General features: G+C 43.3%; 1 protein-coding gene across 3 annotated transcripts in view; it reads left to right on the top strand.

Moving 5' to 3' along the window:
• Positions 1-27,789, top strand: part of CHN2 (chimerin 2) — a gene marked incomplete at its 5' end in the record, with an annotated part of 331,632 nt that overhangs the window by 277,760 nt on the left and 26,083 nt on the right. For all 3 annotated transcript variants that reach the window (XM_082661915.1, XM_082661914.1, XM_082661916.1), the window contains one exon: positions 13,236-13,313. In XM_082661915.1, coding sequence (XP_082518041.1) covers positions 13,236-13,313 — 78 coding nt within the window. The remainder of the gene's footprint in view (positions 1-13,235; positions 13,314-27,789) is intronic.

Below are 27,789 nucleotides of genomic sequence, written 5' to 3'. Positions count from 1 at the left end.
TTTCTCTCTCTCTCCACATCCAACCTGTCAGCTGATCCTCTGGGCTCCACCTTGAATTGATATCCAGAATCTGGCCCCTCCTCACCACCTCCGCTGCTCCCACCCCAGCCCAAGCCACTGTCTTCTCTTCCCCTGGATTTCTGTAACAGCCTCTAACTGGCTGGCCTCCCTGCCTCCACCCTTGCCCTCCTACAGTCCTCAACACAGCAGTCAGAGCGATGCTTTTGAAAAGTAATTCAGATCATACAACACATCTGTTCAGAGCCCTGCAGTGGCTGCTCGCGTCACTCAGAGTAAAAGCGAAGTCCTTCCTCTCTCCCGCCAGGCCCTTGGGAGCCTCACCTCTCCTCGTCCACGCAGCTCTAGCCACTCTTGATCTTTGCTATTTCCTGAACGTGCCAACCTTGCTCGTGTCTCAGGACCTTTGCATTTGCTGTCCCCTCTGCTTGCAATGCTCCCCCTCCAGATATCAACATGGCTCACCACCACCTCCTACCTGTCTTTGCCCAGGTGTCACCTTCTCAATGAGGCCTCTCCTGGCCATCCTGTTTTAAATTGCACCCTCCCTCCCCATCACTGTCTACCCTGTATTTTTTTTTTTTTGCTTTTTAAAACTTTATTTCAACATAACTATACTTACAGAAATACACTCATATTGGTAATTAGAACACAATTTAACTTATGCTACACAATTTGGACCAGAAAACTTGGTACATGGTTTGCTTTAAAAAAGAAAGAAAAAGCATTTGCAATCTGGTTTATTTTTCATCTATTAAAACGTATATAAAAGATCCATCATCAAATGCTACTAAAGCAAACAGCATGAACCTTGAGAAATTAAACTTTGGTTTGTCTCTGAAAAATAACACGTATTGCTGAAAAAAATAACACGTATTTACTGAAAGTTTTCTCTTTCAGTAAAAGTTTATAAACTGTAAAAGTTTATAAAATTGGTGCAACAAAACATTGTTGTAATGTTTCAATGCCAGTTCACAAATTTCGATTACTAATGTCTATCCTGTATTCTTGTCTATTTTTCTTTGTAGCATTTATCACTTTCCAGAATAATATATAATGTATTTACTAGTTTTGTTTCTTGTCTGAGGGCAGAGATTTTTGTCAGTTGTCCGCTACTGTATCCCGTTGACCTAAAACAGTGCCTGACATATGATTGATACTTAGTAAATATTTGCTGAAAGAGGGAAAGAGGCAAGGAAGGAAGAAAGGAAAGAAGGAAGGGAGGGAGGGAGGAAGGAAGGAAAAAACTATATTTAAACATATTAAAGAATAATTTTATTGCATTAAAACATAGCTGAGGTCAAACTGGATGTGGTCATTTCAGACTGAACTGTCCCTCTGCAATATTCATGTATACACACTAGGATGACAGTGTCTCTTCCCAGGGCTGGCCAGTGGCTGGTAGAAGTGTCTGCATCATCACACGTATTCTGACCTTCCACCTGGGAACGGGCTACAGGGACATATACCTGGCAGAAGGCTGGTCTTCCCAACACACAAATATGAGGTTCAATTGCAGAATTTGAAAATCCCTGTCACCACTCACACAGGAGGCCAGAAATCATCTTAGGTTCACATTTGGAATGTGCAAGCATGTGTATTTCAGAACTCCTGAGTTGGTAAATATCGCCGGGAACTATATTGGGCAGGATCAGCTGCACAGCTGTGAGTGGCCTCAAGGACTGTTTTGTTTGGGTGACTGTTCGCTGTAAAAAACACAGCGAGGGGGATTTGAGGTGTTTTGTGTGTGAAATTTTGAAAAAACCTTTAATAGGTGTCTCTTGTCATTTGCAACGTGGGACAGCTTGCACGCAGAAGACAGCTGGTTGATTTGATTTTTCTCTTTCAGTAAAGGTGCATCCTAAGCCAACAGCTGGCCAAAGAACCTGGTGGAAAAGCAGCTTGAGGCTCTGTGCGGCACATTATGCTCTACAAATTGCCAGGCTGCAGTATGGCAAGAAAGTGTAATTCGGCAAAACGTATAGCCTCTGGCAGAGATTTCTCAGGCTCAGTTGAGTGAGCAGCAGTGGCAGGGAGGGGGCAAGAGAGAAATACATTTGGATCCTACTATACTGTTGGGTGCTATAAGCCAGAAATTGAGCATCTTTGACTTTGGTAATGAAACCCCTACATCAATCGTTGGGGGTACCTACTTCTTTGGCCAGAGATGGGAAGGTGCAAAGGAAGGAAAATAGAAAGCAAAGGATATAAATATTGAATAAGAGAAGAGAGTCACGTCAGGCAAGAAGCAAACTAGCAGCTGGGAACTTTGTCATAGCTGCTTCTCCCTTAAGGTTTGCATTGCCCGCTTGGGTCTTAGCTTTATAAAAGGTTACCTAACGTGTCGTAAGGCAGTGTTAGCAATTTGATTCCACAAATGCTCCCTTCTCTTGAAAATAACCTTACTGTCCTTTCTGAAACTCAGCATTTGAGAAATCTGACTACGATTTTTCAAGTTCTTGCGTAAGGAAATGGGTTACTGCATTCTGATGGAAACCTCTTTTTTTCCTCATTCAAAAACTGTGCACTAAAAGAAAATACCGACGAGTACCTGTTGAAATGTGTGAAATGCTTAATGTAACCAGAAGTCTTTCTCTGTAACAGGGAGTAACTTTTGTGTCTACATCTAAGCAGACTGTGAAAAACAGCAGCCATTAGCCAAAACTGTTGACATCAGCCTCAATAAAACAGGTGGAGAAATGAAGTGGGAAGGACAGCAATGTCAACAGTTCACAGTCAATCACCCAAGAAGCATCAGATTATGTATGTGCTTCCAAACAAGGTGGTTTGGTCCATTTTGAAGACCGCACAGGCCTTCAGTTTGGGATGAACGCTGACTTTTGTGGATGAAGGGAAATGAGTTGTAAGAGAGGCGGCAGGACGGATCCTCCAGCCTTTTTGTGTCTCTCGTATTGAGAATAACCATCTGTCCCAGGAGAACAATTAGAGCAGCAGCTGGGCCATCAGAGTCAAAGGTCTCTCCTCCTCTGACCAGGACACAGCAGATTTGGAGGTCACCGGGAGTTTTAGGAGGCAGCCAGGTCAGCCCTTGATACCTGATGCTTTGACAGACTCCAGTAAAGCCAGGATTATTCAGCTTCAACTGGCACGTTGGTGGGAAAGATGGCAGGGTTCCACCCTGGTCTCTCATTTCTTTTGCTGTCATGGGAATGAGTTTGCAGTTGAGTCATATCCCTCTGTTGTCTTTCTCCTCTTTCAGGACTGAAAACCACAAGCAAAGAGTATAGCAAACACTAATGGGGCGGTTCTTAGACAAAGCAACAGAGATTTGACAGTATTGGGGAAATGTTCAGAGTTCATAGGATCAAACAGGCTGGGCTTAGTAGTGTTGATAAAAGAAAACTACCACTTTGATTATCATTCAGCAATTTGGGATTTGGGCTTTTTCACTTAGTATTTCTAGTTTTTTCACTTGCAAACAAGAATAGAGAACCAGACGTAGGATGCCACAGCAAAAACCACAGTGAAAATCTCCGTGCCCCTCTGTCCACTGTCCTCTCATAAGCATTCTCTCCATCTCTCATGAGCATTCTCTCCATCTCTCTCTCTCTCAATCACACACACACACACACACACACACACACACACACACACGGGTGTGTATTTCAAATACTGAAATAATAACTAGTAAGCATACATTTAATATACCAATATCCAGCAATTAAAAATATTTAAGTATGACCCAGAGAGAGTGAAAACAAAAGGAACAAACAGATTTCTCACCAGCATTCTGGGCGGAATGAATGACTGCAGCACATTGCTGGGCGTCTCTGAATCTGGGCTGGATTTCACATTTTGTAGCTTTGGGGAAATAATGTGCAGTTCAGACTCATCAGTCAACCCCAGAACCTCAGAAAGATGTGTGGGAAATACACTGATGGTCGAAGCAAGAAAATAAAAGCAACCTTTTAAAACTAGAAGTCATTTTGATGGAAGGCAAGAAAAATAGACTGCAAAAATAGTGGGTTTGTTTATTTTCATGAGAGCTACCGTTGGCCTCATGCTAGTCACTGGAGGTATAGCTAGTAGAAGAACTCAGTGGGCGCCCCATTTTAAAAGTTTGTAATAAGTCCTCTAGGAAAAGAGAGGAGGAATGAGCCCTGTGTCAGCTGTGAGCGGTTTCTACTGCTGATCTGCTGTGACAGGAGGGCCAGGGATTTCCATGGGAAGAAAATCAGGAGAGGGACTTCCCTGGTGGTCCAGTGGTTGGGACTTCACCTTCCAATGCAGGGGGTGCAGGTTCTATCCCTGGTCAGGGAGCTAAGATCCCCACATGCCTGCCACCAAAAACCAAAACATAAAACATAAAAAATATTGTGGCAAATTCAATAAAGACTCTAGGGCTTCCCTGGTGGTGCAGTGGTTGAGAGTCCGCCTGGCGATGCAGGGGACGCAGGTTCGCGCCCCGGTCCAGGAAGATCCCACATGCCACGGAGCGGCTGGGCCCGTGAGCCATGGCTGCTGGGCCTGCGCGTTCAGAGCCTGTGCTCCGCAACAGGAGAGGCCACAGCAGTGAGAGGCCCACGTACCGCCAAATAAATAAATAAATAAATAAATAAATAAATAAAAATAAAGACTCTAAAAATGGTCCACATCAAAAAAACTTTAAAAAAAAAAAAAAGGAAGAAAATCAGGAGACCTGATTCCATTCCCCAGGACACACCCGTTAGGACCTCGGTTTCTTCATCTGTAAAAATGAGAATAATGATTCCCGCTTTACCTTCCTCATAGAATAGAGATGTTACCGAACCAAACTTGGGTCCACTCACCCACGCACCGTAAAGCCAATCTACTGACACCAGGTTGTGGTGAAGGAAAGTGCGGCATTTATTGTAAGGCACCAGACAAGGAGTCCAGGGCAGCTAATGCTCAAGAGGCCAAACTCCCCAATGGGTTTCAGAGAAGCATTTTTAAAGGCAAGGTGAGGGAGGGATGTTGCAGGGTATATGATCAGCTCGTGCACAATTCTCTAATTCATTGATGGTGAGGTAACAGGGCAGTGTCACAGGGGTTAACATTATCAATCCTCACCCTCCAGCCGGACTGGGGGCTCCATGCTCATGGTCATCGTGTAGTTAACTTCTTTCATTTGGTAGGGGCTTCAGTATCTGTAAAGTGACTCAGGAATGTACATCAGATACTGTTATCTGTGTACTTCTGGGAGGAACTAAAGATTCTGTGACTGCCATATGGCCGATTTACTGTTTAAATTGTTTCCAGTTCTCCTAGCCCAACTGCTATTTTTGTCACTACATGTTCACATCCCTTCAATCATTAATTCTTGAGCCAGGCTTTTTTTGTGTGACTCAGGGGAAGCCTTGGAGACTACATCTTTTCTACAAACAAGAGGCAGGCAGAGGACATGGTGGGGGGGGGCGGGGTCTGTCCTGGGAAGGCCCCTAGGGTTCTGCTTGGTTACAGAGATACCATATAATATAGTCCACAAATATACAATGTTACTTTTAATATTATTCTAGTCCTGAACTTGATTGTGACTCTTAGGGCCTCACCCTGGGGCAGAGTCCCCGTTTCCAGTACCCCTTCTTGTGATACCCAAAATCTGATAGCTTGGCCAAAAGAAAACCCCAAAGGGCATGGCCCCTGGATTTTATATCAGAGACTCAAAAGAGTAAATTGACTAGATGAAGAGGTAGTGATGATAATAAACCTCTATAGTGGTACTTTGGCTTCACGATATCTTATAGCCATGGACATTCATTCAGCAAAATTTAGCAAGCACCTACTTTGTGCCACGTTTGAGGTATGACACTGGGGTTTTAACTGTGACCTGAGCACACACAGTATCTGCTCTCATAAAGTTAGCAGTCTGGGGAGGGTCGAAGGTAACAATTTTAAAATCGTACTGCTAGGTCATGGTTATATATTCTTAAGGTGGTGGGAAGAAAGGGTAGAGGGTGAGGCTGGGAAGGTGGCAGGGGCTGGACCACGCAGGCCCCTATAGGCCATGGTGTGGATTTTTGCCTTTAAGAGTCTATGGAGTTCTAAGTGGCATGATGGGAGGTGAGGGAGGGGTGGGCGTGAATAGAAGCATTTTCACATTCTGTGTTTGAAAAGGTGTTGATTCCTATGGTGGGGTGGTTTTCAATAGCATTTACTCCATTCATACTTCCCTCTTCTCTGATAATCCCCCTGAATTGAAGCGCTCGAGATTAGTGCAGTGGTTTTCAATGTTAGGAGCATATTTGAATCCTGAGGGATTTTTTTTTTTAAGCCCAGGCCCATCCCCAGAAATTTGGATTTCAGTGGTCTCAGGTGGAGCTTGAACGTGGCTTTTGGTTGGTCATTTCTGTTCCCCAGGTGATTCTAATGATCAGGTAAGGCTGAGACCCACAGGTACAGAGGAAAGCACAAAACGCGTCCTCAAAATGTGGTCCCTGGAGCGGCAACGTCAGCGTCACCCGGGAACTTTTCTCAGGCAGATTCTTAAACCTGATCTCACACTAACTGAGCCGGAAACCCTGGAGCTAGGGCCCAGCAGTCTGTGTTTGAACCAGACCTCTGGGGGTCCTGAAGCACACTCTGTCGAAGGTTGCAGGCAAGAGAACCTGGAGTCTGGACCTGGTTCTAGATCTAGTTGTAGAATAGCTCTGCGATGAGGGGAGGGAGGTGCAAATCATTGAACTTCTCTGACCCTCAGTCTCTTCAGCTGTGAAAAGAGTAGGTGGGATTAGGTGAACTCAAAGGTTACCTATGACGTTAGTCTATCATCTGTGCACACGAAAGCTAACAAGGTCTTTATGACATACTTTTTAAAAATCTGTATTTTTATATAATAGAACCAGAACATAATCACTGTAGGAGGCTCAAAATATACATGAAAGAATAAAGAAGAAAATAAATGTCAATTAAAATTTCTCCACCTGGAGAGAACTGTTGCCCCCTCCCCAGTTGTTTGGTGTGTTGGAGATATTTTGGTGTTTTTCCTTCTGATATTTCTGCATGCATCTACTTACAAAACTGAAATCATGGTTCAAGAGCCTGCTTCTCACCTACCATTATATCATGGGCATATCCCTTCATCACTAAAAGTGATTCTAATCATCTTTGTTAGTGTCTACCTAACGTACAAACATTACATGTTTATACTATAATGTATTTAACCTTTCCCCTGTCATGGATGTTTAGGCCTTTTCTCATTTCTTGTTATTATCATGATGAATATCTACCTACCTATTAATTCTTTGTCTGAAGACCTTCTTAAGAGAATCCTAGAAATAGAATCATTGGATCGATGCACGTGAGGCATTTGATACATTGCCAACTTTTTTCCCCAGCAATGGGCCACTTCTTAAAAACACCGTCAGTCTGCCGGCGAGCTGTCCTCATGACACCCTCACCAGCATCAGTAATATTGATTTTCATTTCATATACTGCCACAAGGCAGCAGATGCCTACATCTACAGGGTAGTATTGGTAGCAGGGGTATAGCTCAGGCTTTCAGCACCCAAGGGGGGACTCAGACTCAAGAGATGGAAGTGAGAGGGGCCCCAGGAGGACTAGGAGACTGTCTTGGGGTTGATGATGACACTTTCAAAAAGCCCTCCTTAAAATGTACCACAGGGGGCTTCCCTGGTGGCGAGTGGTTGAGAGTCTGCCTGCCGATGCAGGGGACACGGGTTCGTGCCCCGGTCCGGGAAGATCCCACATGCCGCGGAGCGGCTGGGCCCATGAGCCATGGCCGCTGAGCCTGCGCGTCCAGAGCCTGTGCTCTGCAACGGGAGAGGCCACGACAGTGAGAGGCCCACATACTGAAAAAAAAAAAAAAGTACCACAGGAATTTATGTGAAGTCTATGGAAGGATTGCAGACGGATGGTAAATCACCTTTTCTAGAAATTGGTACTAAAAAGGCAGACTGTTGTGGTCCCCAGAGGCCAAGATGTGGGGCTGCCTGAAGCCAGGTGGAGAAGGGGCCTTTGATTAGACGAGCTTCTGAGGTCCCCTATGGATTTAAGATGCTAGATTACTAAAGTCAGAGAAGAGAGAAGGGTGTCCTTTCTTGCACCATCCTGGGCACTTTATACGTACACATGCACCCCAACGGGCTTCGTTTCCCCATGTTTTCCTGCCCAGTGACCCATTCGTGCTTCCTTGTCTTCATCTGACAAACTTCCACTGCCGTCTCATTACCTGATTCTTGCTTGGATCCAGGATCCTAATCATAGAGACAAAGAAGAGTGAGATGCCATGCATAGAAAATAGAATCCAACCCTTATTTATAAAAAAGGAAAAGGGAAGTGGTGAGCTTATGTCACCATTTATTTATAGCCCCACCTACTTCCAGAAGTATCTTAAGTCATGGCTGCTTTGGCAGAGGACTCAGGGAGAAAAAAAGTCTCCTCTTTAAAAACCAGACCAGGGAGCACCAGCCCTGAGTTGTTAACAGGTTAACAATGGGGAAGAGAGTAATTCTGGCATTTAATTCCTGAATATTTTAAAATGTGAACTTTATTTGGATGAGAGGTAGTTTAGAGGGTGGTTAAAAGCATAGATTTACTGTTATCCCCAAAAGAACTGGCACAGGTGTTCAAACAAAAACTTGTTCGAGAATATTCTTAGCAGCACTATTCACAATAGCCAACAGGTGAAAACAACCCAAAAGTGCATCAGCTGGAGAACGGATAAACAAAATGTGGCACATGCATACGATGGATTATTATTAAGCAATAAAAAGTAATAAAGTACTGATAGATGCTACAGCATGGATGAATCTCGACAACAAGCTAACTGAAAGAAACCAGGCACAAGAGACCATAGACGGCATGATTGCATTTACATGAAGTATTCAGAATAGGCAAATCCACAGAGAAAGCAGATTAGCCATTGCCAGAGGCTGGAGGGGGAGGGGAATGGTGAGCGACTGCTTAATTGGGTAAAAGGTTTCATTTTGGGTGATGGAAATGTGCTGGAACTAGATAGTGGGAATGATTGCAGAACTTTGTGAATGTACGTAATGCCACTGAATTGCTGAATTATACACTTTTAAATTGTTAAAATGGTAAATTTTATGTTATGCATATTTTATCACACACACACAAAATAAACTTATTCTTGGGCGGTGGTGGGGGGAAGCATAGACCTAGTCAGTTGTGCCCAGGTTCTAATCTCAGCTCTACCATTTACCAGCTGTGTGACCTTGGGCAAATCACTTAAACCCTCAGTTCCCATTTCCTTTCAAAGTGGGGGTAACTGTAACAGTACCTACCTCAGAGGGTTATAAATCTTAAATAAGCCAACATATGCACTTAGGCATATAAGCAATATAAGCATTTGCTTAGCATAATACCTGGCACAGAGGAAGCATGCTGTAAATATTTGTGGTATTAATCTAACCCCGGTATTCTCAACTGGGGGCAGTTTTGCCTCAGGAGAAAATGGCAGTGTCTGGCGAGATTTGTGATGTCACAATTGGGGGATGCGACTGGCATCTAGTGGGTGGAGGTCAGGGATGCTGCTACCTATCCTACAGTGCACAGGACAGCTCCTCCACAACTAAGAATTATCCGGCCCCAAATGTCAGTAGTTCCAAGGTGGACAATCCCTGATTTAAACGGAGCATGTCGGGACATGTGCTTCATCTAATGAATATATGAATAAAAATACGTCAGATAGAAATTTTTGTTCGAAAAAGACTGCCAGCCTGTCTCTGTGTATAGACAACATGTGTTAGACTTTGTGAGGATATAAAAGAAACCCAGCCTCAGTCCTGGAGGGGCTTGGATAAGAAGAGCTCTGTGTGGAGGGCTGTTTAAGAGGGAAGTTTTTACCAAGAGACTTTTGTCATCATTTTTCCTTTAATAAGAGGTGATCTGGGGTCCTCCACACTTCTCACAATAATGCTTACTCAAATGATAACACTTAACAGTTCCCTATAAAGACGCATCTTAAGTGAGTGAACAGTGTCTGTTCACATATCTGAATGTGTCTTGTGTTTGGGTAAATTCTATTGAACAAATATCTGAAAAAGAAATCACTGTCAGAAATAAAAATTACTTGTTATAAGTACAGGCACAGGCACACAAAAAAATATTAAATCTTCTTGTATTCAACCACCCACACACCAAAAGGTAAAGGAGACCCCTTTTGCCCACTTTCCATTTAAAGAGTTATTTTATCAGATTCCAAAACCATATATCCATATACTTAGTCTAGTTTGGATCACAGAATATCTTCTTACACAGAATGACTCGCCATCAAAAGGTCTGTCTTGATTTGCTAGCAGTGAGGTTTGGGAAAGGGACCCTTATTCCTCCTCTCTGTCCTTTTGCCTTTAGGCTAAGCATTGGAAGACTGTTAAAGGCATGCCAAACCTTCAGTCAATCCCTGTGCGTGGCAGATGTCCTTTAGGATTGGGCGATGGGAAGGAGGGCTAAGGAGTGTGGTGGAGACCATGAGGAGGCCAGGCCCCTGGAGGTTCACACCCTTGGAAGTAAAGCATGGGGATGCATGGGGCAAGAGACCCCACTCCATGCACCACCTTTGCACACCTTCCTCCATAACTCTGGTTTCCTGTATGTATAAGTGCTTTCGACAGCTTATTTAGTGCTACTATGGCAGGGAATCTTACTAGACTCTCTTGGAGGAGGAAACAAAGGTGAACCAGACATAGAACATGTCACACAGAGTTCTCAATACGGCAGACCATAAGACCTGTTATAAATCACTCTAGTAAAGTGATAAGTGCAATAAGAAAAATGTGAGGAAAACACGGTGGGATTCCAGAGGAAAGTGCTTGCCTACAGTGGGGAGTCTGGAGAAGTCTTTTTGGAGAGGGTGGCATCTGAGTTCAAATGTGAACATTGGTGGATATGTAGATGTGGAAATGATGCTAGAAAATGCTAAAGGACAGAGCAGACTACCAAGGTGGGAAGTTGACTATGTCGGAGAAGATTTGTAGCATTTGTGGCAGGGAGTATAGGGAAATAAATAAGATGGATAGATTGAGATGAGCTCATGAAAAACCCACAATGCTAGGACACAGTCAAGCCACGGGGAATCACTGACATTTTCTGAGCAGAGGTGGAGTGGTGACTGGACTAAGGCAGCTGTTGTGCAGCTGTGTATAAGGTGGACTGGGGAGATATCAAGGGTCTGAGTTATTGTGAGGCAAGAATAGTAAGGAGAGGCCAGACTTGGCCAATATTTCAGATAAAGCATTTGGCAAGACAAAGTGAAGGAGGCAGCCCTGCACGGCTTACCTAGGTGCTTGGACATGGGGTTCAGAAGCACGGGTGCTGGATGCAGATGTTTTGGGCTCTAGTCCTGGCTCTGCTGCTTAAACCCACTGCATGTCCCTGAGATACCTCTTGATGTCATCATCTCTTCATCCACAAAATGGAAATAAAAGTCTTGTTTTACATACTCATAAGAAGAGTAAATGAGTAAGTGCACTTAACACATTCTGAATCTCGTCTGGCATAACATAAGTTAATGTGCTCAAAAGTCCAATGTAAAAGTTGGCTGTTATTTTTATTTATTTATTTTTTTGGCGGTACGCGGGCCTCTCACTGTTGTGGCCTCTCCCGTTGCGGAGCACGGGCTCTGGACGCGCAGGCTCAGCGGCCATGGCTCACGGGCCCAGCCGCTCCGCGGCATGTGGGATCTTCCCCGACCGGGGCACGAACCCGTGTCCCCTGCATCAGCAGGCGGACTCTCAACCACTGCGCCACCAGGGAAGCCCTTGGCTGTTATTATTATTGAAAGTAAAAAGAGGATGAAATGAGAAGATGGACTTCTGAACCAAGTTGGAATGACAGTAATTGCCAGGAATAAAGAATTACACAAGGAAAAGATTGATCTTTTATTACTCTCCCCAAGGCTGCTTGGAGGCACTGGAACATGGGGCCACACAGAGGATGGGGTGAGATTCATGCACAGTCCCATCTACATCATGGTCCAACCATCTATGTCCTTGTTTTCTAGTTCCAAAAGCATTGCTCTTACTGTCTGGCACTAGGTGCATTAAACTTTGCCAACAGATTAGGAGTACTCCTAAGACATAATGATTTCCTCACTTCTATTAATGCAGAGACCTGGGACCAGAAAACCAGGGTCCCAAGGGAGACCATCAAACAGATGCTTTTAAGAGCAAGGAGAGCATTAGCTTGGATACTAACAGAATTAACACGGAAAAAAATTTTTTAAAGAAAAAAACTATGATGTTTTGGTTTTAGTTAAGGAATCTTGTCTTTGTATGGAGGGAGCTGTTTGTGGTTGGGTCGGGGGAAGATGGGGGTATCCAAAATAAGAGGCAGGATGGGAGCAAGACATCCTGCCTCTTATTTTGAAACTCTGACTGCAGAAACCAGAGCTGAAATGCTATACCATTCTCTTATGCCTCATTCAGTGGTCAGACTGTTCTAATTTAATGCGTGCATAAGAATAAAAATTAAGCTTTCCAGTGCTGGGGCAGATTTTTTTTTTTTAAAAAAAAGAGACGCAGGCTTTATCCCCTATAAGATTAAACATTAGGGTTTAAAGGTTTAATCTGCTGGAATTCAGCCCAGGATGGGGTTCAGAGCCCCAGAATAATTGGATACAGCCTCAGGCTTTGAACATCAGAGCTGGTTGGGGGTTGTGTGTGTGTGTGTGTGCGCGTGTGTGTGCATGTGTGTGAAATATGCTAAGGAGTGTTTGAGGTCTCTCCGTGGCAATGAGCTGTGGCAGGAGGAATAAAGCTGCCTGCCCCTGCCTCCTGCATTGGTTCCTCTGTGGCTAACTGGATACAGCTTCTGGGGGGTGCCACGCTCATGAATGTGTGCTATTGTTCCAGGCACACGTCGGCCTTAAGAAATAGCACAAAACAAAACAGGCCCGTCCTTATTCAGATGCAGAGCCCCCTCCATCACTCAAAGCGGCCCTTCCAGGTCACATGCCCCAGGCCTCTGCAGACAGGACACAGCTGCCTCTAATCTGCTGCCTAACATTAGCCGCGGTTCAAAAAACCTGACAGCTCTGAGCTTCCCGAGGCTCCGCAGAGGAAGCTAGAAAGATCTGGGGTCCGGGCACTATGTTCTCCGAGGAACTGTGGCTGGAAAATGAGAAAAAGTGTGCTGTGGTTCGCAAGCCTAAGCAAGGCAGGAAACGCCAGGAGCTTCTGGCCGTGGCCTTGGGGGTGAAGGTGGGAGTCAAAGGCAGCTTTCTTTGGCCCCCTCTCAAACTCTTTGCCTGTCCACAGATCTCCTCCCTGGTCCGAAGGGCCGCCCTCTCACACAACGACAACCACTTCAACTATGAGAAGACACACAACTTTAAGGTAAGGGAGCCTCTGCTTTCTTTCTTCTGTTATAAAAGGGCAGGTAGAGAGCTCCAGTTTATGCTTTCCACCTGGTCTTTGATGGTAAAGTAACGAGACGGCAAACTCCTCTGCTTTCCACATTTAGTTACTTGCTTTGAATCAAATCAAACGGGAGATTTCAGAAAGCAGTTTTGCTCAATGCTGATGCTTAGAAACACCTATATGTATGTTAACTTAGCTCCGGAGAACTGGGCCCATTTCCTCCTCACATTCCCACGTCCAATGAAAGAAAAACAGAGCATGCCCAGTCTTTGGCATTTAGAGCTCATCTGGTGAATATCAAGCAGTACTTTTCCGCTGGGAGTAGCAGTAAAGAATATTGTTATCTCTGAGCAAGCGAAAACAGTTGCCCGTTTCACATTGTGTGTTTTGTCTTTTGTTTTCGGGGATGCTAGCTCTTTTGGTTTATGTGTAGACAGCTGTGAAAGCAAATGACGACAGGAGATACCATCCAGTAGCTTTTGTCTGTGCTCTGGGTGCAGGGGGCACCCTGGCAGCCTTACCAGTCTCCTTCTGGTCACAGCCTTGGTCCTGCTCACCAGCCCAAACAAAAAGATACGGAGAGCTGGTGGCGGTTTAAGTGGATTTTCCCATGTGAATTTATAAACTGGAAATACTGCTATCTTCATTTCAGACTAGCAGTTGTAGAAACGGCCTGCTGTCAGAAAATTACGCCTCTTTCCTTTGCCCTGATGTGTTTTCCAAGAAGCTCTGGGAGGAGATTCTGATGCCAAATTGCCTGGCTTGAGATGCCATTGAGTGCAGGAGAGACAGGACAGCGCTAGAGGTTTTACCCCAGCAAATGGGCTGACAGTCTGGAAGTTGGAGAGAGCGGAGATGAGGGATCCAGGAAGAAAAGAAGAAACAGGGGCAGCTAAATGTAAACTGTATTCTCTTTTAAAAACTCGTTTCCCTTAGGGCCGGTAGCCCGAGTAACAACTGGAACTAGATAACCCTTTGTCAGAAGTGACCGGGGAGACCTAGTTTTTTCTGTTGCTTTCCTATCCTTCCTACAGACAGATGTGTGTCTATTAAATATACATTTGTGTTAGTTTGGTCTGTTTGCCCTGCTTCTGTTTTTAGAAAGCAAGCAGCTCAGGCATTTGCATGCTATAATTGACCTGAGGCGTGGAATTTATTCAGCTCTCCATATTTAGCATGAGGGTGAAGAATTGCATTAGATAGGTCTTCATCCATGCCAAGGCTTTCGCTATGTCTCTCATCACTGAATAGTGACAGGTCTAATTTGGGGCATCACTGAGTAGAGACGGGTCTAATTTATGTTTTTTTCTCTTTCCTCTCTTTACCCTAATTTTTTTTTTTTTTTTTTTTTTTGTATTGTTCTGACTTCTGGCAGAAATCCCTGACTTTTTGCGTCCTATAGATGCGCTACCATGAATGGTAGGAGGGATCTTGGCCTTGCAAATTTTTTTTCCTTCCTCTTGAAAATTCTGATTCTTTTGGCTTTGAGGTACAACTGGAATTGTGCCCTACGCAGTTATGTGTTTACACGGGCTAGCTTCTCTCTGTAGATACTCTGTCTGAGTTGGTGTGAAAAATACCCAAGTGTATTTAGTTGACTGATAGTTTCAAAACTAATTTCAGTCCTTTTAAATCTTAGATCTCTGCATGGGACATAAACACATTTAAAACAAAACGTTAGTTGAATCTTATTTTCTTAAATAGTTCTGTTGCTAACATGAACTATATTAATTATTTATCACTAAAAAACACCAACAGCTTTTTAAATGTTTGCTTTAAAAGTCAGTATCTATTAACTATATCTATTAACAATATCTCTTCTAACTTACTGCTATTAAAAGAAGAAAAGGCAGAGAACAGACAGGTCGTTAGAGGGGAATAGACAAGCCAGACAGGAGCGTTTCTCTTCCGTGTTTTAAATAGACATCTTTGAGACATAACAGACCCTTGAGTCGCTGTGTCAGTTGACTGTGGCTTTCAATGGTACTGCTCGTGCCACTGTCCTTAAGAATGAGTGGCTGAGGCAGGAGGAGGGATGGCTCTTTCTGTCACTCCTTTCCCCATCCCCGCCTCATTCAGCCCTCTCCTCACCCCCCAACCAACTTTAAGTGGGAACTCTGCATGGTCTGTAGAGGAACATTCTAAAAGCAGGTCCCTGCTATAAATAGAGCAGTGGGGTTTTAGTAACATGCCACTGACCTAACAGAAGAAAGAGAGGTCTTATCAAAGGCCCCTGATATCTGCTTGGAATCTGTTTTATATCTTAAATTTGCAGTAAGTTTTTATTTATATTAACTTCTAGTAGGCTTTGTTCTGAAACTTTCTTGATTTGTAATTTGGGTTATTATTGGAGGGTATTATGTGTCTGGCATAGAGAAAGTGTTTAAAAAGAACAAATAATCACATTTTCATGCTTATCAACAGATGAGCCTTGCAAGGCTCTGTCTGCACTCTCCCCTAGAGGCCTCCTACCAGAGAGTCAATCTGCCAGCAGATCTTGATGCCTCACTTCAGAACAGGATTTTCTGCCCCAGTCAGGACTATTCCCCGGGTAAAAAGCCCTCTCCTCACTCTCCCCAGGAGCTTCATCACAAGCAATGAATAGATAACCTATAATGAAAAGGATCTGAAAAAGAATACATACATATATATATACACACATATATATATAAAATATAACTGAATCACTTTGCTGTACACCTGAAACTAACACATCTTTGTGAATCAACTATACTTCAAATTAAAAAAAAAAATCCAATACTTACAATTTTAAAAAAGAGCAATGAATGGAAACTCCTGACACAGTACAGGTTGGAACCCCTCCCGCTGTGCTCTTTGAGAAGGCTTCCTGTCACTGCTCCTGAGGGCATATCTACTGCCCTTGCTTTCCAAACAAAGCCTGTCTAGGAAAAGCTGAAATTCAGCTCTGGAAACAAAAGGTTTCGGAAGCAAATTAAAGTTGCGCCTCATTTCATGCAGTAATTATATACTTTTCAACACTGTATACAAATGCGATTGTTGCTGATTTAAATCCTAAATTCTCAGGATTAGTTGTACATATTAGGAACTAAGAGTAGTTGTTGAAGGAATGATGACATTAGCAGACTCCTCTCTAGAATGAAAACTGTTTGATATATAGAAAAGCCGTTTTGTTATTGAACGTGTTTTATGTCCGCATCTCTGTTTATCCATGGGACTGAAAGAGGCACTCTCCCGTAGGTAGACTAGCTCTCTTTTTAGAGGATCTGCCCTAAGAACACCTTATGGCTGAGCTCTGAAACCCTCGAGAACTCTGCAGCCCCATCAGTCTGGATAACTGTCCTTCCTTCCCCACTTAGCACAGTGATGAGGTAGCTGTGGCCAGCTTGGTACTCCTGGCCACAAAGTGCTCTTTGGCAAGGACCTTAATTCTCTGAGCATCAGTTTCCTCATCTGTAAAATGGGAGTGCTGTAAGGTTTAAAGAATACATGTAAATCACTCAAGGTCACTGGCACCCAGTAAGGTTGGCTACTTTTATTACTTTATTGTTCATCTTTTCGTGTCTCTCATTTTTCTTGAGTTTTGATGTTTAGCTTTCTCTGTCTCTATATTTCTTATTTTCTACCTTCACTTCTTCCTGTCCTTTTTTTCTATCATCTCTTTCTTCTTCTCAGCACGATGTAATTAAAAAATGAAAGAACATTCCAGGCAGTGCAAAGGACATGAGTCAGAACTTGGAATTAGAAATGAGCCAAGGGTGAACAGGGTACAGGGAAGATACCATCCAGGAGAGAGAGTTGCTCACTGCACATCTGGAGAGTCAGCTGGGGCGGGGCGGGTGGCCACAGCCTGCTGACCCATTGGCACTCTGTGTGCTTAGCCCACTCACGCTCTCAGCCTTCCCAATCTGCATGTGTGTGTACATCACTCACTCCTTTTCCTGAATTCTCTCCCTCCACCCAGGTACTTCAGGGGCGCTCTTCTCTCCCTATATGCAATATGCACGGAGAGCAAAGGTCCAGAAAGTTCTAAACGTTAAAGAGCAGACCACCCGATCCCGACCTCACCTCACCCATCCCACCAATCCCTCCCCCAGCCCTCCCCCAGGCCTCCCCTGTCCATCTTCCCTTCAATCCTCTTCTATCCCCATCCATCCCTTTCCCAACCCTCTGCCAGCTTTACTTTCATCCATAGCATTGATCACCAGCTGACATTGTACACATGTATTTATGTGTTTGCCTTCCCCTTATCAGAAAGAAAGACCCTGCTGGGTGGGGGAAAAGGGGTGGAGATAGAGACTTTTGTCTGTTGTACTTCCTGCAGAAATCCCAGTGTCTCAATCAGGGCCTGGCCCAGAGCCGACTGTCAGTGAATATGTTGACAGGATGTGTAGTAGGTATCTCCTGACCCTGCCTACCTAAGCTTGCACTTTCCCTCCTCACTCCCCGTCCCACAGTTTGCCCTCATTCGGGGCTTATTGTGCTCCAGTCCTTCCAGGTGGTGGGTAGCGGTCCTTGCCAGGGTCACCAACAGTGCTACCCGGTATCTTATATGCAGGCAAGCGGGGGAGACACGTGCCCAGTTTACTCCTATTGTCCCAGCTTCCTGTGTGGTGACTCTCAAAAGTGGCCTTGACTGGGCTTAAGTTAAACGGTTGCCAACTTGCCCTTTTACGTCCCCCCCCTCCATAGACGAGGCTGCACCAGCAGAATCCTTTTCCTGCGGTACACTGTGTGTACGTGTGTGCTCATGCAGCACCTCCCACCCCTAAGATTCTGGGGGCCAGGACAAGAAGTCCAGGAGGCTGAGGCTGTGTGGCAGGGTGTGGCAGCACCACGACCTCCCAGTTTGGGTTTTGTGGCTCCTTGACGGTTTCTATGCCTATCATCAGCTTCTGCATTCTTATCAATCTGGTGGTCATTTGCTTTGCAACAAGCCATGTTTGCTTCCCACGTGCAAACCCCTTGCTTTTCCTCATCTTTGTTGGCCTCATAAAATGTGCCAGCACTTCACCCCCGATATCTTGCCCACCCTGCATTCTCACGGGCATGCAGGGGTCCCTGCCTGTCCTGGTCCCGCTTCCGTGTGCCTGGGGAAAAGGGTGGTTGGATTTCGCACCTGCATTTTGGCACAGGCAGAAATCACTTCAGAAGCGGTTGTGAGTTTTATTTTGTTTCTTTTGTTTAATAATCAGAAGAGGCTGTTTTGGCAGAAGCAAGTCCGGAAGGAACAATTCAGGGAAAGGCTAACTTCATCACCTTGAATATAAAATGAGGGACTCAGAGTGAGACTGGAATAAATGGGCTTGGAAATACTGGGCTTTATGAAGAAAATAAGGCTTCTGCTCTCAAAGTGCTATGAAGATGAGTCATTTTTATCTATTGTAGCTTGGCTCCCCGTTATAGTTATTAGAAACCCCTTATTTTCAAATAATAGAACCCTTGGAAACCATCTTAAGTGAAATAATAGGCAGGCCTCATAGAGCCCCCAAGGGACTGCTCAGAACTCAGGCAGGGAGGAAGCAGGAGCTGGGGGTACACCTGGACCCACTGTCTCCTTCTCTACTCCCTCCCTCCCTCTCTTCCATTCTCTCCCTCCCTTCCCATCATTTCATTGCTTTCTACTCTCATTGTTCTCTCCCTGCACAAAAATATCTTAGTCCATATGGTCTGCAGGATATGGCTGATGGTAACTCCCTGGTTTACATATTACGAAGACCAGCCACAAAATCCCAATTCTAAATTTCCAGAGAGAGAATCGGAATAGCCTGACTCAGACCAGGTGTCTACTATGCTCAGATAAGTCTGGCCATGGAGGTCACCCCCTCCCCATAAATACACGGATGGGGCTATAGGATGTCTGGAGGATGGATGGTTCCCAGGTTATGTGTGAATTGTAACTCCCAGCTAGATAGCCTGGAGATGTCAGCTGTAATCCTTTCCTCCTTGTTTTGAAGAATTCCACTTAAAGTTTCACATCAAAGTCCAAATCTTTCCACTGGGTTCTGCTTGAAGGAGGTCATGAAGCTACTCTGAGCCTCGATGTTATTATTTATATCAGTATCTGAGAGCCTGGGCATTCTGCAGCACAAGTTAGTCTTGTCATCTGTTTGGGTATAAGGAAGAGTCTCTATTCTTTTAGTTCCATCTTTTACAAAGTGTACCCATTGCTGTTGTGCCATTTTGGAGCTAGGACTAGCCCTCAGCAAACCTGGGAAGTAAATGAGGTTTGTGTCTGGCAAACTCTCCACCCTCTTCCCCTGGATTGGTTCTCCTGCCCCCCTTCCATTGCTCCTATCTGCCGAGTTACTCCATGGAACCTCCCTGCTGAGACCTGCCAGCCCTAGTTTCTAGATCTTAGCTTCTCCTTCTCCATGTCATCTGGAGGCTTTGCATTCTACAAATTGGCTACACATGAGGGTTAATTTGAACTATCACCTGTTTCCTGACAAAGCAACCTGGTAGGTTGCACGAAAACCCTTTCTTCTTTGATTCACCAAGATTTACTATTACTCCACAGATAGTACGTGCTCATTTTAAAAAGGGCTTGTTCATGAAAATGACAGCTAAATTAATCTAGTAGTCGTGTTTTAAATGAGTCCTCTTGAGACAAGCGGCACAATGCCTTTCTGCAATGGAATTTCATTCATGGCAGGGATTTTGGCCAAGCGAGGAAACAAGTTTTGGACGAGGCTCTCACATAGGTGAGTACCTTCTCTGCCTGCCAGGGTCTGACCTAAAGCTTATCTTATACCTCCTTGGCATGTTTTTATGTAAATACTGGGACACTGTCATTGTAAATCCTTTACAAACCAGCAGAGCCTGGTAGAAAGAAAATAGGCTTTGACAGCTAACCCAACAGAGACTCCTTGCTTAGGCCACACACCAGGCAAGTGGCTTGGCCAAGGTGTTCCGCAAATGTAAATCATTTACTAACAAGTCTGGCCCATATAAAATGGTCAGTTGTTACTAATTTTATGTTGAGTTTTTTTTATGCCAGAGAACATTTCATTCCAAGGGACTATTCTAAATGACTAAATGGCTGATTCTGGCTTTTTAAGTCTAGAGAAATACTCCTTTTGTGTTTTGTGGAGAGAAAAAAAAACACCAGTGATCACTGTACGTATTAGTTGGGTATAAGTTCTAAGAAGAGCTAACTATTTAGACATTCTTTTTTTTTATTCAGCAAATACAGACTGAGGGCCAATTATGTGCCAGGCACTGCCAGGTACAAGAAAGATGGTGGTGACGTAAGAATGTGAGCTCTTGGGCTTCCCTGGTGGCTCAGTGGTTGAGAGTCCACCTGCCGATGCAGGGGACACAGGTTCGTGCCCCGGTCCGGGAGGATCCCACATGCCGCGGAGCGGCTGGGCCCGTGAGCCATGGCTGCTGAGCCTGCGCGTCCGGAGCCTGTGCTCCGCAACGGGAGGGGCCGCGGTGGTGAGAGGCCCACGTATCGCAAAAAAAAACCAAAAAACAAAAAAAACAGAATGTGAGCTCTTCCCCTGCTAGGTGGTTCTCAACCAGAGCAGTTTTGCTCCCCAGGGGACATTTGGCAATGGAGACGTTTCTCATTCTCATGACTGGCATCTAGCAGAGGCCAGGGATGCAGCGAAACATCCTACAAGGCCCAGGACAGTCCCCACCACAAAGAGTTATCGGCCCCAATGTCAATAGTACCAAGGTTGAGAAAACTTGCAGTTGACAGTGGGGGCCCTGGCGGTCTTTGAGCGGGGAAGTGTCAAAGGATGTTGGTGCTGATGCCCTCATCAACCTGAGAGGAAGTCAGCCAGCATAAGGATATCTCATCATATGCAATGGGGAGAATCCCAAAACGCTTTGTGGCAGTCAGTGTTTTAGAAATGAAATCCTGTTTTAAATGTACTAGAACAGCTGCTGAATAGACGCATCTGGTGGAGGGGTGGGGGAGGTGTCAGTGGTGCCACGGTGGAGAAACCCGGCTGTCCCACGGCGTCTGCTCAGCAGCCCTCACAGGAAAACCCAGAGTCTTCAGTCACAGGCCCAGTGATTCCCCTTGGCTATTTCCCTACATCTGAAAAGGTTCACTTCAAGGCCAGTATTTCATCTGATCTTGCAAGAGGGAAAAGTCCAAAGTTTAACCTAATTTCTCACACAAGTTCAATGTCACATGATGATGGGAAATGCAGTCGATTATAGGAAAAACCCTTGGCTGAGATCAGGAGGCCAAGTGCTGCTGACCATCTGGGTGACCGTGGACAAGCCACCTGTCCTCCAGCCGCCCAGGTAACTGGGCAAAAGCTAGACTAGATGAGCCCCAAACCCAGAGACTTGTAGCTGAAAATGACTTTAGCCATCTCCAGCCCCTTCTTCTCTGCATAGAAAGCAGCTAAGAAAAAATTGCCTTTGATCCAGAGTCCTTTTCATATCAAAGTAAAAGAATAAAGTTCTCATTTTATTAGGAGTAATAAAAATGACAAACTGAGGTGATGTGGTTTTAGTCTATACCCGTGACTCTCTATCAAGGTTACTTTGTCCCCAAGAGCATATTGGGCAATATCTGGAGACATTTGTGGTTGTTCCAGCTGAGGGGTTGCTACTGGCATCTAGTGGGTAAAGGCCAGGGATAATGCTAACTGTCCTACAATGCGCAAGGACTTATCCAGCCCAAAATGTCAATAGTGCCAAGGTTGAGAAACGCTGATGTACACTGATAAGGAAAAGCAAAATTTCTCAACTGTAGCACATCATAAATAGCACTTTCTGTTTCTTATGGTCTAGAACCTGGGCTGAGCTGATTATACACTTGGGCGGTGTCTACACTGACCCATCAAAACATATTTGTTATGAAACCACCAGAGAATACTGCTTTCCAGATTCAGCAGATGTGAGACAAATAACATCCTGCTCACTTAGAAAGTCAAGTTGGGGGATACTTGCTAAACGCCTGAGATTTTTCTTGACAACTCTTCTTGCTCTTGTTTTTCCTAAGTGGCTATTCCTGGGCTATTTGTCAAACAGACTTTATCTCCTGTAATATCATCTTTTTCTGTTTGGTGTGGTTTTTGAATTCCAGGCAGACCAGGCCCAGTATAATAGTCTTGGACAGACATTCTTCCTGTCTGGGGTATTTTCTTCCTGTCTGGGGTATTTTAGTTACTGCCCTAAAGTTTGCAAAATGTTCTTTTTGCTGAAAAGATACTCTTGAAAATCAATAAACTTCAGAGAATGGAAAAAACTGATCAGTGACTTTTCAAGATATGGGGCATTTCATTGGGAGAGTAAACATAATAACTCAATCCGAAATAAAATGGATCCAGAGAGCGTACCCTCAGCATTTACATATAGCCTCCTGTCTAGAGATTGTCCTTGTGAACCCAAAAGAAAATTGAACGATATATCAGCTGTGAAAATAAACGTCGCATCACAAAGCGGAAATTAGGCAGTGGACCTAAAATAATGTTTAACTAACTTTACATTGCCTTGTGTCCCCATTTTGCTATATTTCTGGGGAATGTGTATTTGTGGGGACAATAAGTGGAGCTATTTGCTATTCAGAAATGTCTGCCTGCATTTGTTTGGCTGAAGAAATGAGATGGAAGGCAGTGGGGAAACACTGATGGGAAAGGTTGTTGGTAAATATGAGCAGGGCTAATAAGCATTAAATGCAATCTTGATATGCTTAATTATTTTTTAAAATATGGCAAGAAGTGAAATTTTAGAAAATCTGTGATTAGCGTATCCTGTATTTCCTGAAGCATCCGGTAGACCAGTTTCCATTTTGTCAATGTGTGGTAAACACTGTAGCTACTCTCCTAATTCCTAAATATTGCATTTTTATTTTTACCCCAAGGCATGTTATTTCCCATGTGATTTCTTCATCCATTGGAGGTGTTCCAGATAAGAATTTTGCCACTCCTTTTTTTTTTTTTTTTTTTTTTGCATGACCTACACGAAAAGAATGCCTTTAAAAAGCCAAACCCACCTTCACTGGCCTTTGGTTGTGCTGTTTCCTCTTCTTGGAATGTTCTCCCCGAGTATCTGCCTCTCCAGGTCAACGTCATCAGCTCCCCATAAGCCTAATCTTTCCCAGTTTAGTGAACTCCTATCCATCCTTCAAAAACCCAGTTCAAATACCTCTTTCCCCAGCCTTCTCAGGAAGAATTTATTATTCTCTCCAGTATCCTACCATAGGATAATTATTTATGTTGCCTGTTTATTCTTGTAGATGAGATCCTTGAGTGCAGGAAGGTTTTGCTCCCCTGATCTATTTTGACTTTGTTATCCAAGGACTAGTATAGTGCCAGGTTAAAAGTAGGCAATCAGCATGTAAGTATTGAATAAATGAGTGAATAATGAGTGGGTGAATGGGTGGATGAACTAGGAAATAGTTCCCCTCTCTGACATCCTTCCCGCACCACTTTGTAATGCCATTTCTGAGATATACCAAGTATCCATATATGTGTGATGTGGTTTCTGATCTTTCCACTGTGTACCACTGGTCTGTTTGTCCATCCTGCATGGTGTTTTACTTTTTTTTTTAACTATCTAAGTCTTGATACATAGTCGGATGTGTTTTCTTACGTTCTTCTACTTACTCAAAATTATCGTCGCTATTTCTTTCTGCTCTATTCTTCCATATAGATTGTAGGGCCATCTTGTCAGGTTTTGTGAAAAGCAGCATGGAGACTTTGCTTGAAATTGCATTGAATTTAAAGGTTCATTTGGAGGATAATTGATATATTTACAGTATCGAACGTTGCCATACATGAATACAGAATATCTCCTTACTTATGAATATAGAATATCTCCTTACTTAATTTAATTATTTTATAATTAGATTATTGCTGATGCTATGAAGTCTTTAATTTTTATGATTTAACAAAATGAGTTATTGCTGATGTATAACGATGCTACTGATTTCTTCTTATTGCTCTTATATTAAGTAAACTTGATGGGCTTGTTCTTTCTTCCAACCATAGATGATGTATTTCTTTGTCTTGTTTTATTATGCTGGCTAAAACTCTGAAGGATAATGCCCAAGAGAAGCACTTATAGCAGGCAGCCTTTTCTTTCTGCTGACTCTAAAGGAAATTATTCTAATATTTTATCTTTAAATGTGATGTTTATTATATGTGTATCATAGATATCTTTAATCAACCATTTTTAGGAGAGTTCCCTCTATTTCTAGTATGCTAATAGCTATTACTATGAACAGGTGTTGAATTTTATTAACTGTTGGTATTCTAATTTTTTAAATGATTATGTGGTTTCTCTCGTTTTATTATTGTTATGAATTCTAGTAATACGTCAACTACCTTAAATCCCGGAAATAAACCCTCCTCGGTCATGACATTTAAATATAATGCTACACTCAGTAGGATTTTTATATTTATGTTCATAATTGAAATTGAGGTATAATTTTACTTTTATGTACCATTCTTGTATGGTTTTTGAATCAAGATTACATTACCTTCATTAAGTGAATTGTGGAGCTTTTCTTTTTTTTCCTCTCTGCTCTGCAGTAGTCTGTATTGGCTAGAGATTGTTCTTTAAAAATTCGATTAAACCTAATAAGATCATTTGGGATCAATGACTATTTGAGGGTAGATGTTTTACTGCAGATTTAATTATTTAATGGGTATAATTGAATTTAGGTTTTCTATATTATTTTGAGTCATTTTGATAATTTATATTCTTTAAGAAAATCATCCATTTCATATAACTTTTAATTTTGTGGGTAGAAAGTTAGCATTCTCGAGGTTTTTGTTTTATATCATTACTGCATCTGCATTCATGTCCTCTCTTTTATTGTTTGTGCCTTTTTTCTTGATCAATTGCCCAAGGTTTGCCTATCTTATAAATCTTTTTAAAAATCACCTGTTAGTTTTTTTAATCCTTTTTCTTTTATTTTTCTATTTTATTATATTCTACAATAATCTTTTTTGTTTCTTTGTTTTACTGTTTGAATCTTCCATATCCTTTTTTTCATCCTGTTTTTCAGTCCTCTGAAATTAGTCATCTTGTTATTGTTTCATAAACAGGCTTGATTAGATTGGCCTGTGTTTCCCAGTTTTCTTGCTCACCCTGGCTTCTTGAATCCTGTCCTTTCCCACTAGGTTCAATGTGCTTCTTACAGAACTATATTATCCCTAAGTGTATCTTTGAGTGAGGACCTGTGAGTGGAAACTCTTGGCATTTGTCTGAAAATATCTTTATTTCACCCTTGCTTTTGAATGGTAATTAGCTGTGTATAGAAGTTAGGTTGGCAGTAATTTTCTCTGAGCACTTTGATGAAATCTGTAATCTACCTGTCTCTTTTTTGCTGAGGAGAAGTCTGTTTTCATCCTAATTGCTGTCCTTTCGCAGGTAACCTGTTTTTTCAGGATTTTGCTTGTCTCTTTGGTATTCTGCACTTTCACTCTAATCTGTGTAGGTCTAAATTATTTTTTATTCATCAGGTTTGAGGCTCATTTAGCTTTTCTTAACCTGAGGGTTTTGTGTCTTTTAGCAATTCTGGAAAGATCTCAACTGTTTCTCTTTTTGAATATCGCTTCCATATATGCCCTTAACCCCATCATCTCTCAGCTTTTCAGGATCATCACTCCTTTGCTTCTCTCTCTTCTGCATCTCCAGTCTCTTCTACCTATTGTATCAATCTCATTGACAAGTCAACATGCCCTAACGTCTCCCATCTTCTATTAAAAAAAAAAAAAAATCCTCCCAGGGCCCACCCCTTATTTCCCTGGAGCTATCTTTGTTGCTCTGCTGGACATCACCACCAAACTTTCTGACGAATTTGCCTACACATTTCTCTACTTCCGTGCCTCCCAGTTATCCTTCAGTTCCCTCGAGTATGACTTCTGCCCTCAACAATCCAGAGACTGCTCTTGCCAAGGTTGCCAGTGACTTCCATGTGTCTGAATCACAGTTCAACCCTCATTTAACTGGACCTCTTTCCAGCATTCAACCTGGTTGGCCACTCCTTCCCTAAAACACGCTTCACCTCTTGACTTCTGAAACACTTTACTTTCTTGGTTCTCTCCAAATGTTGGAGCACCATGGGCTTGGAATTGAGCTCTATTTTCCTCATTTTCTATTCTCTATTGCTAATAGGTTTTTTTATTCCATTCACACGATTTTAAATACCATTTACTTGTCACGGATGGCCAAATGTATGCCTCCAGTTCCACTCCTCCTCTGAGTTATTGAATTGTGTGTGAATTCCTGCTTGACCATTAAACTTGGAATCTCAGCAGCATTTTAACTTAAACTGCTCAAAGCTGAATTCTTGAATTTCTCCCAAAAGAATGTCTTCCATATCTCAGCAAGTGGCGTCACTATCCACCCGGTTTCTAAAGCTAGAATCTAGGAGTCGCTGTTGATTCCTCTCTCCTTCAAATACCCACATTTATTCTACTGTCAGGTCCTTTAAATTCAATCTTCAAAAGAGAACTCAAATCCATTCACTTTATATCTCTTCCTCCAACATCCTGGTCATGGCCTCTATCATTTCCCAACTAGAAACCACTACCCTGTTCCTGAATCTTTTCTGCTATTAACACTCTCGCTTCCATTTTCAACACGGCGGTCAGAACATCTTTTTTAAAAAATCATCTTCCTACTTGAAGTCCTTCAAGAACTTCCTATTGGACCTAGATTACAAACAAATCCACACTCATTAATAAAGCCTTCAAGGCCCTGTCCTACCTTCAACCTCATCCCAATTTCTCTCCCCCTCACTCTGGTGTTCTGGCCACCCTGGCCTTCTAGTCCCTCAGTCACACCAAGCTCTTTTGCTCCTGCAGGACCCCCGTAGATTCCTTCTGCCTGAAATGCACGCCTCAATGCCCCCACCAGACTGGCTCCTTCTCTTCCTTCAAGCAGCTTGAGGTCACCTTTCAAAAGATGACTTCTTGACCCTCATGGATAACACAGGGGCCTTTCTTAAATCTCTCTAGTAACAGCCTCATTTTTTTCTTTTTTTTTTTTTTTTTGCGGTATGCGGGCCTCTCACTGTTGTGGCCTCTCCCGTTGCGGAGCACAGGCTCCGGACACGCAGGCTTCGGACGCGCAGGCTCAGCGGCCATGTCTCACGGGCCCAGCCGCTCCGCGGCATGTGGGATCTTCCCGGACTGCGGCACGAACCCGCGTCCCCTGCATCGGCAGGCGGACTCTCAACCACTGCGCCACCAGGGAAGCCCTCATTTATTCTTTTATAGCCCTTTCCGCACCTTTTCTCTTTTTTTTTTTGAGATATATTATTTTATCGACCTTGCAGTTTCAGCGGTATATTAGCAATCAACTTTGTTGCCATGATTAACCAGCAGTCCCTTTAGAACACTTCTAGTAAAATATTAAGAAACCTTTGATTGCTGAATTTGTAAAATGTTCAGCTTTCAGTAGGACACTTTACTGAGGAATTCTTTTAGTACCACATTTAATATGAATGGGCCTTTCAATGAATCATGGCATTTTGGCTCTGGGAGAATTC

The sequence above is a fragment of the Grampus griseus genome, assembly GCF_964374135.1.
Source record: "Grampus griseus genome assembly, chromosome: 9".
NCBI lineage: Eukaryota > Metazoa > Chordata > Mammalia > Artiodactyla > Delphinidae > Grampus > Grampus griseus.
Note: the sequence above shows the minus strand (reverse complement) of the source record. Positions and strands in the feature narration are given on the sequence as shown.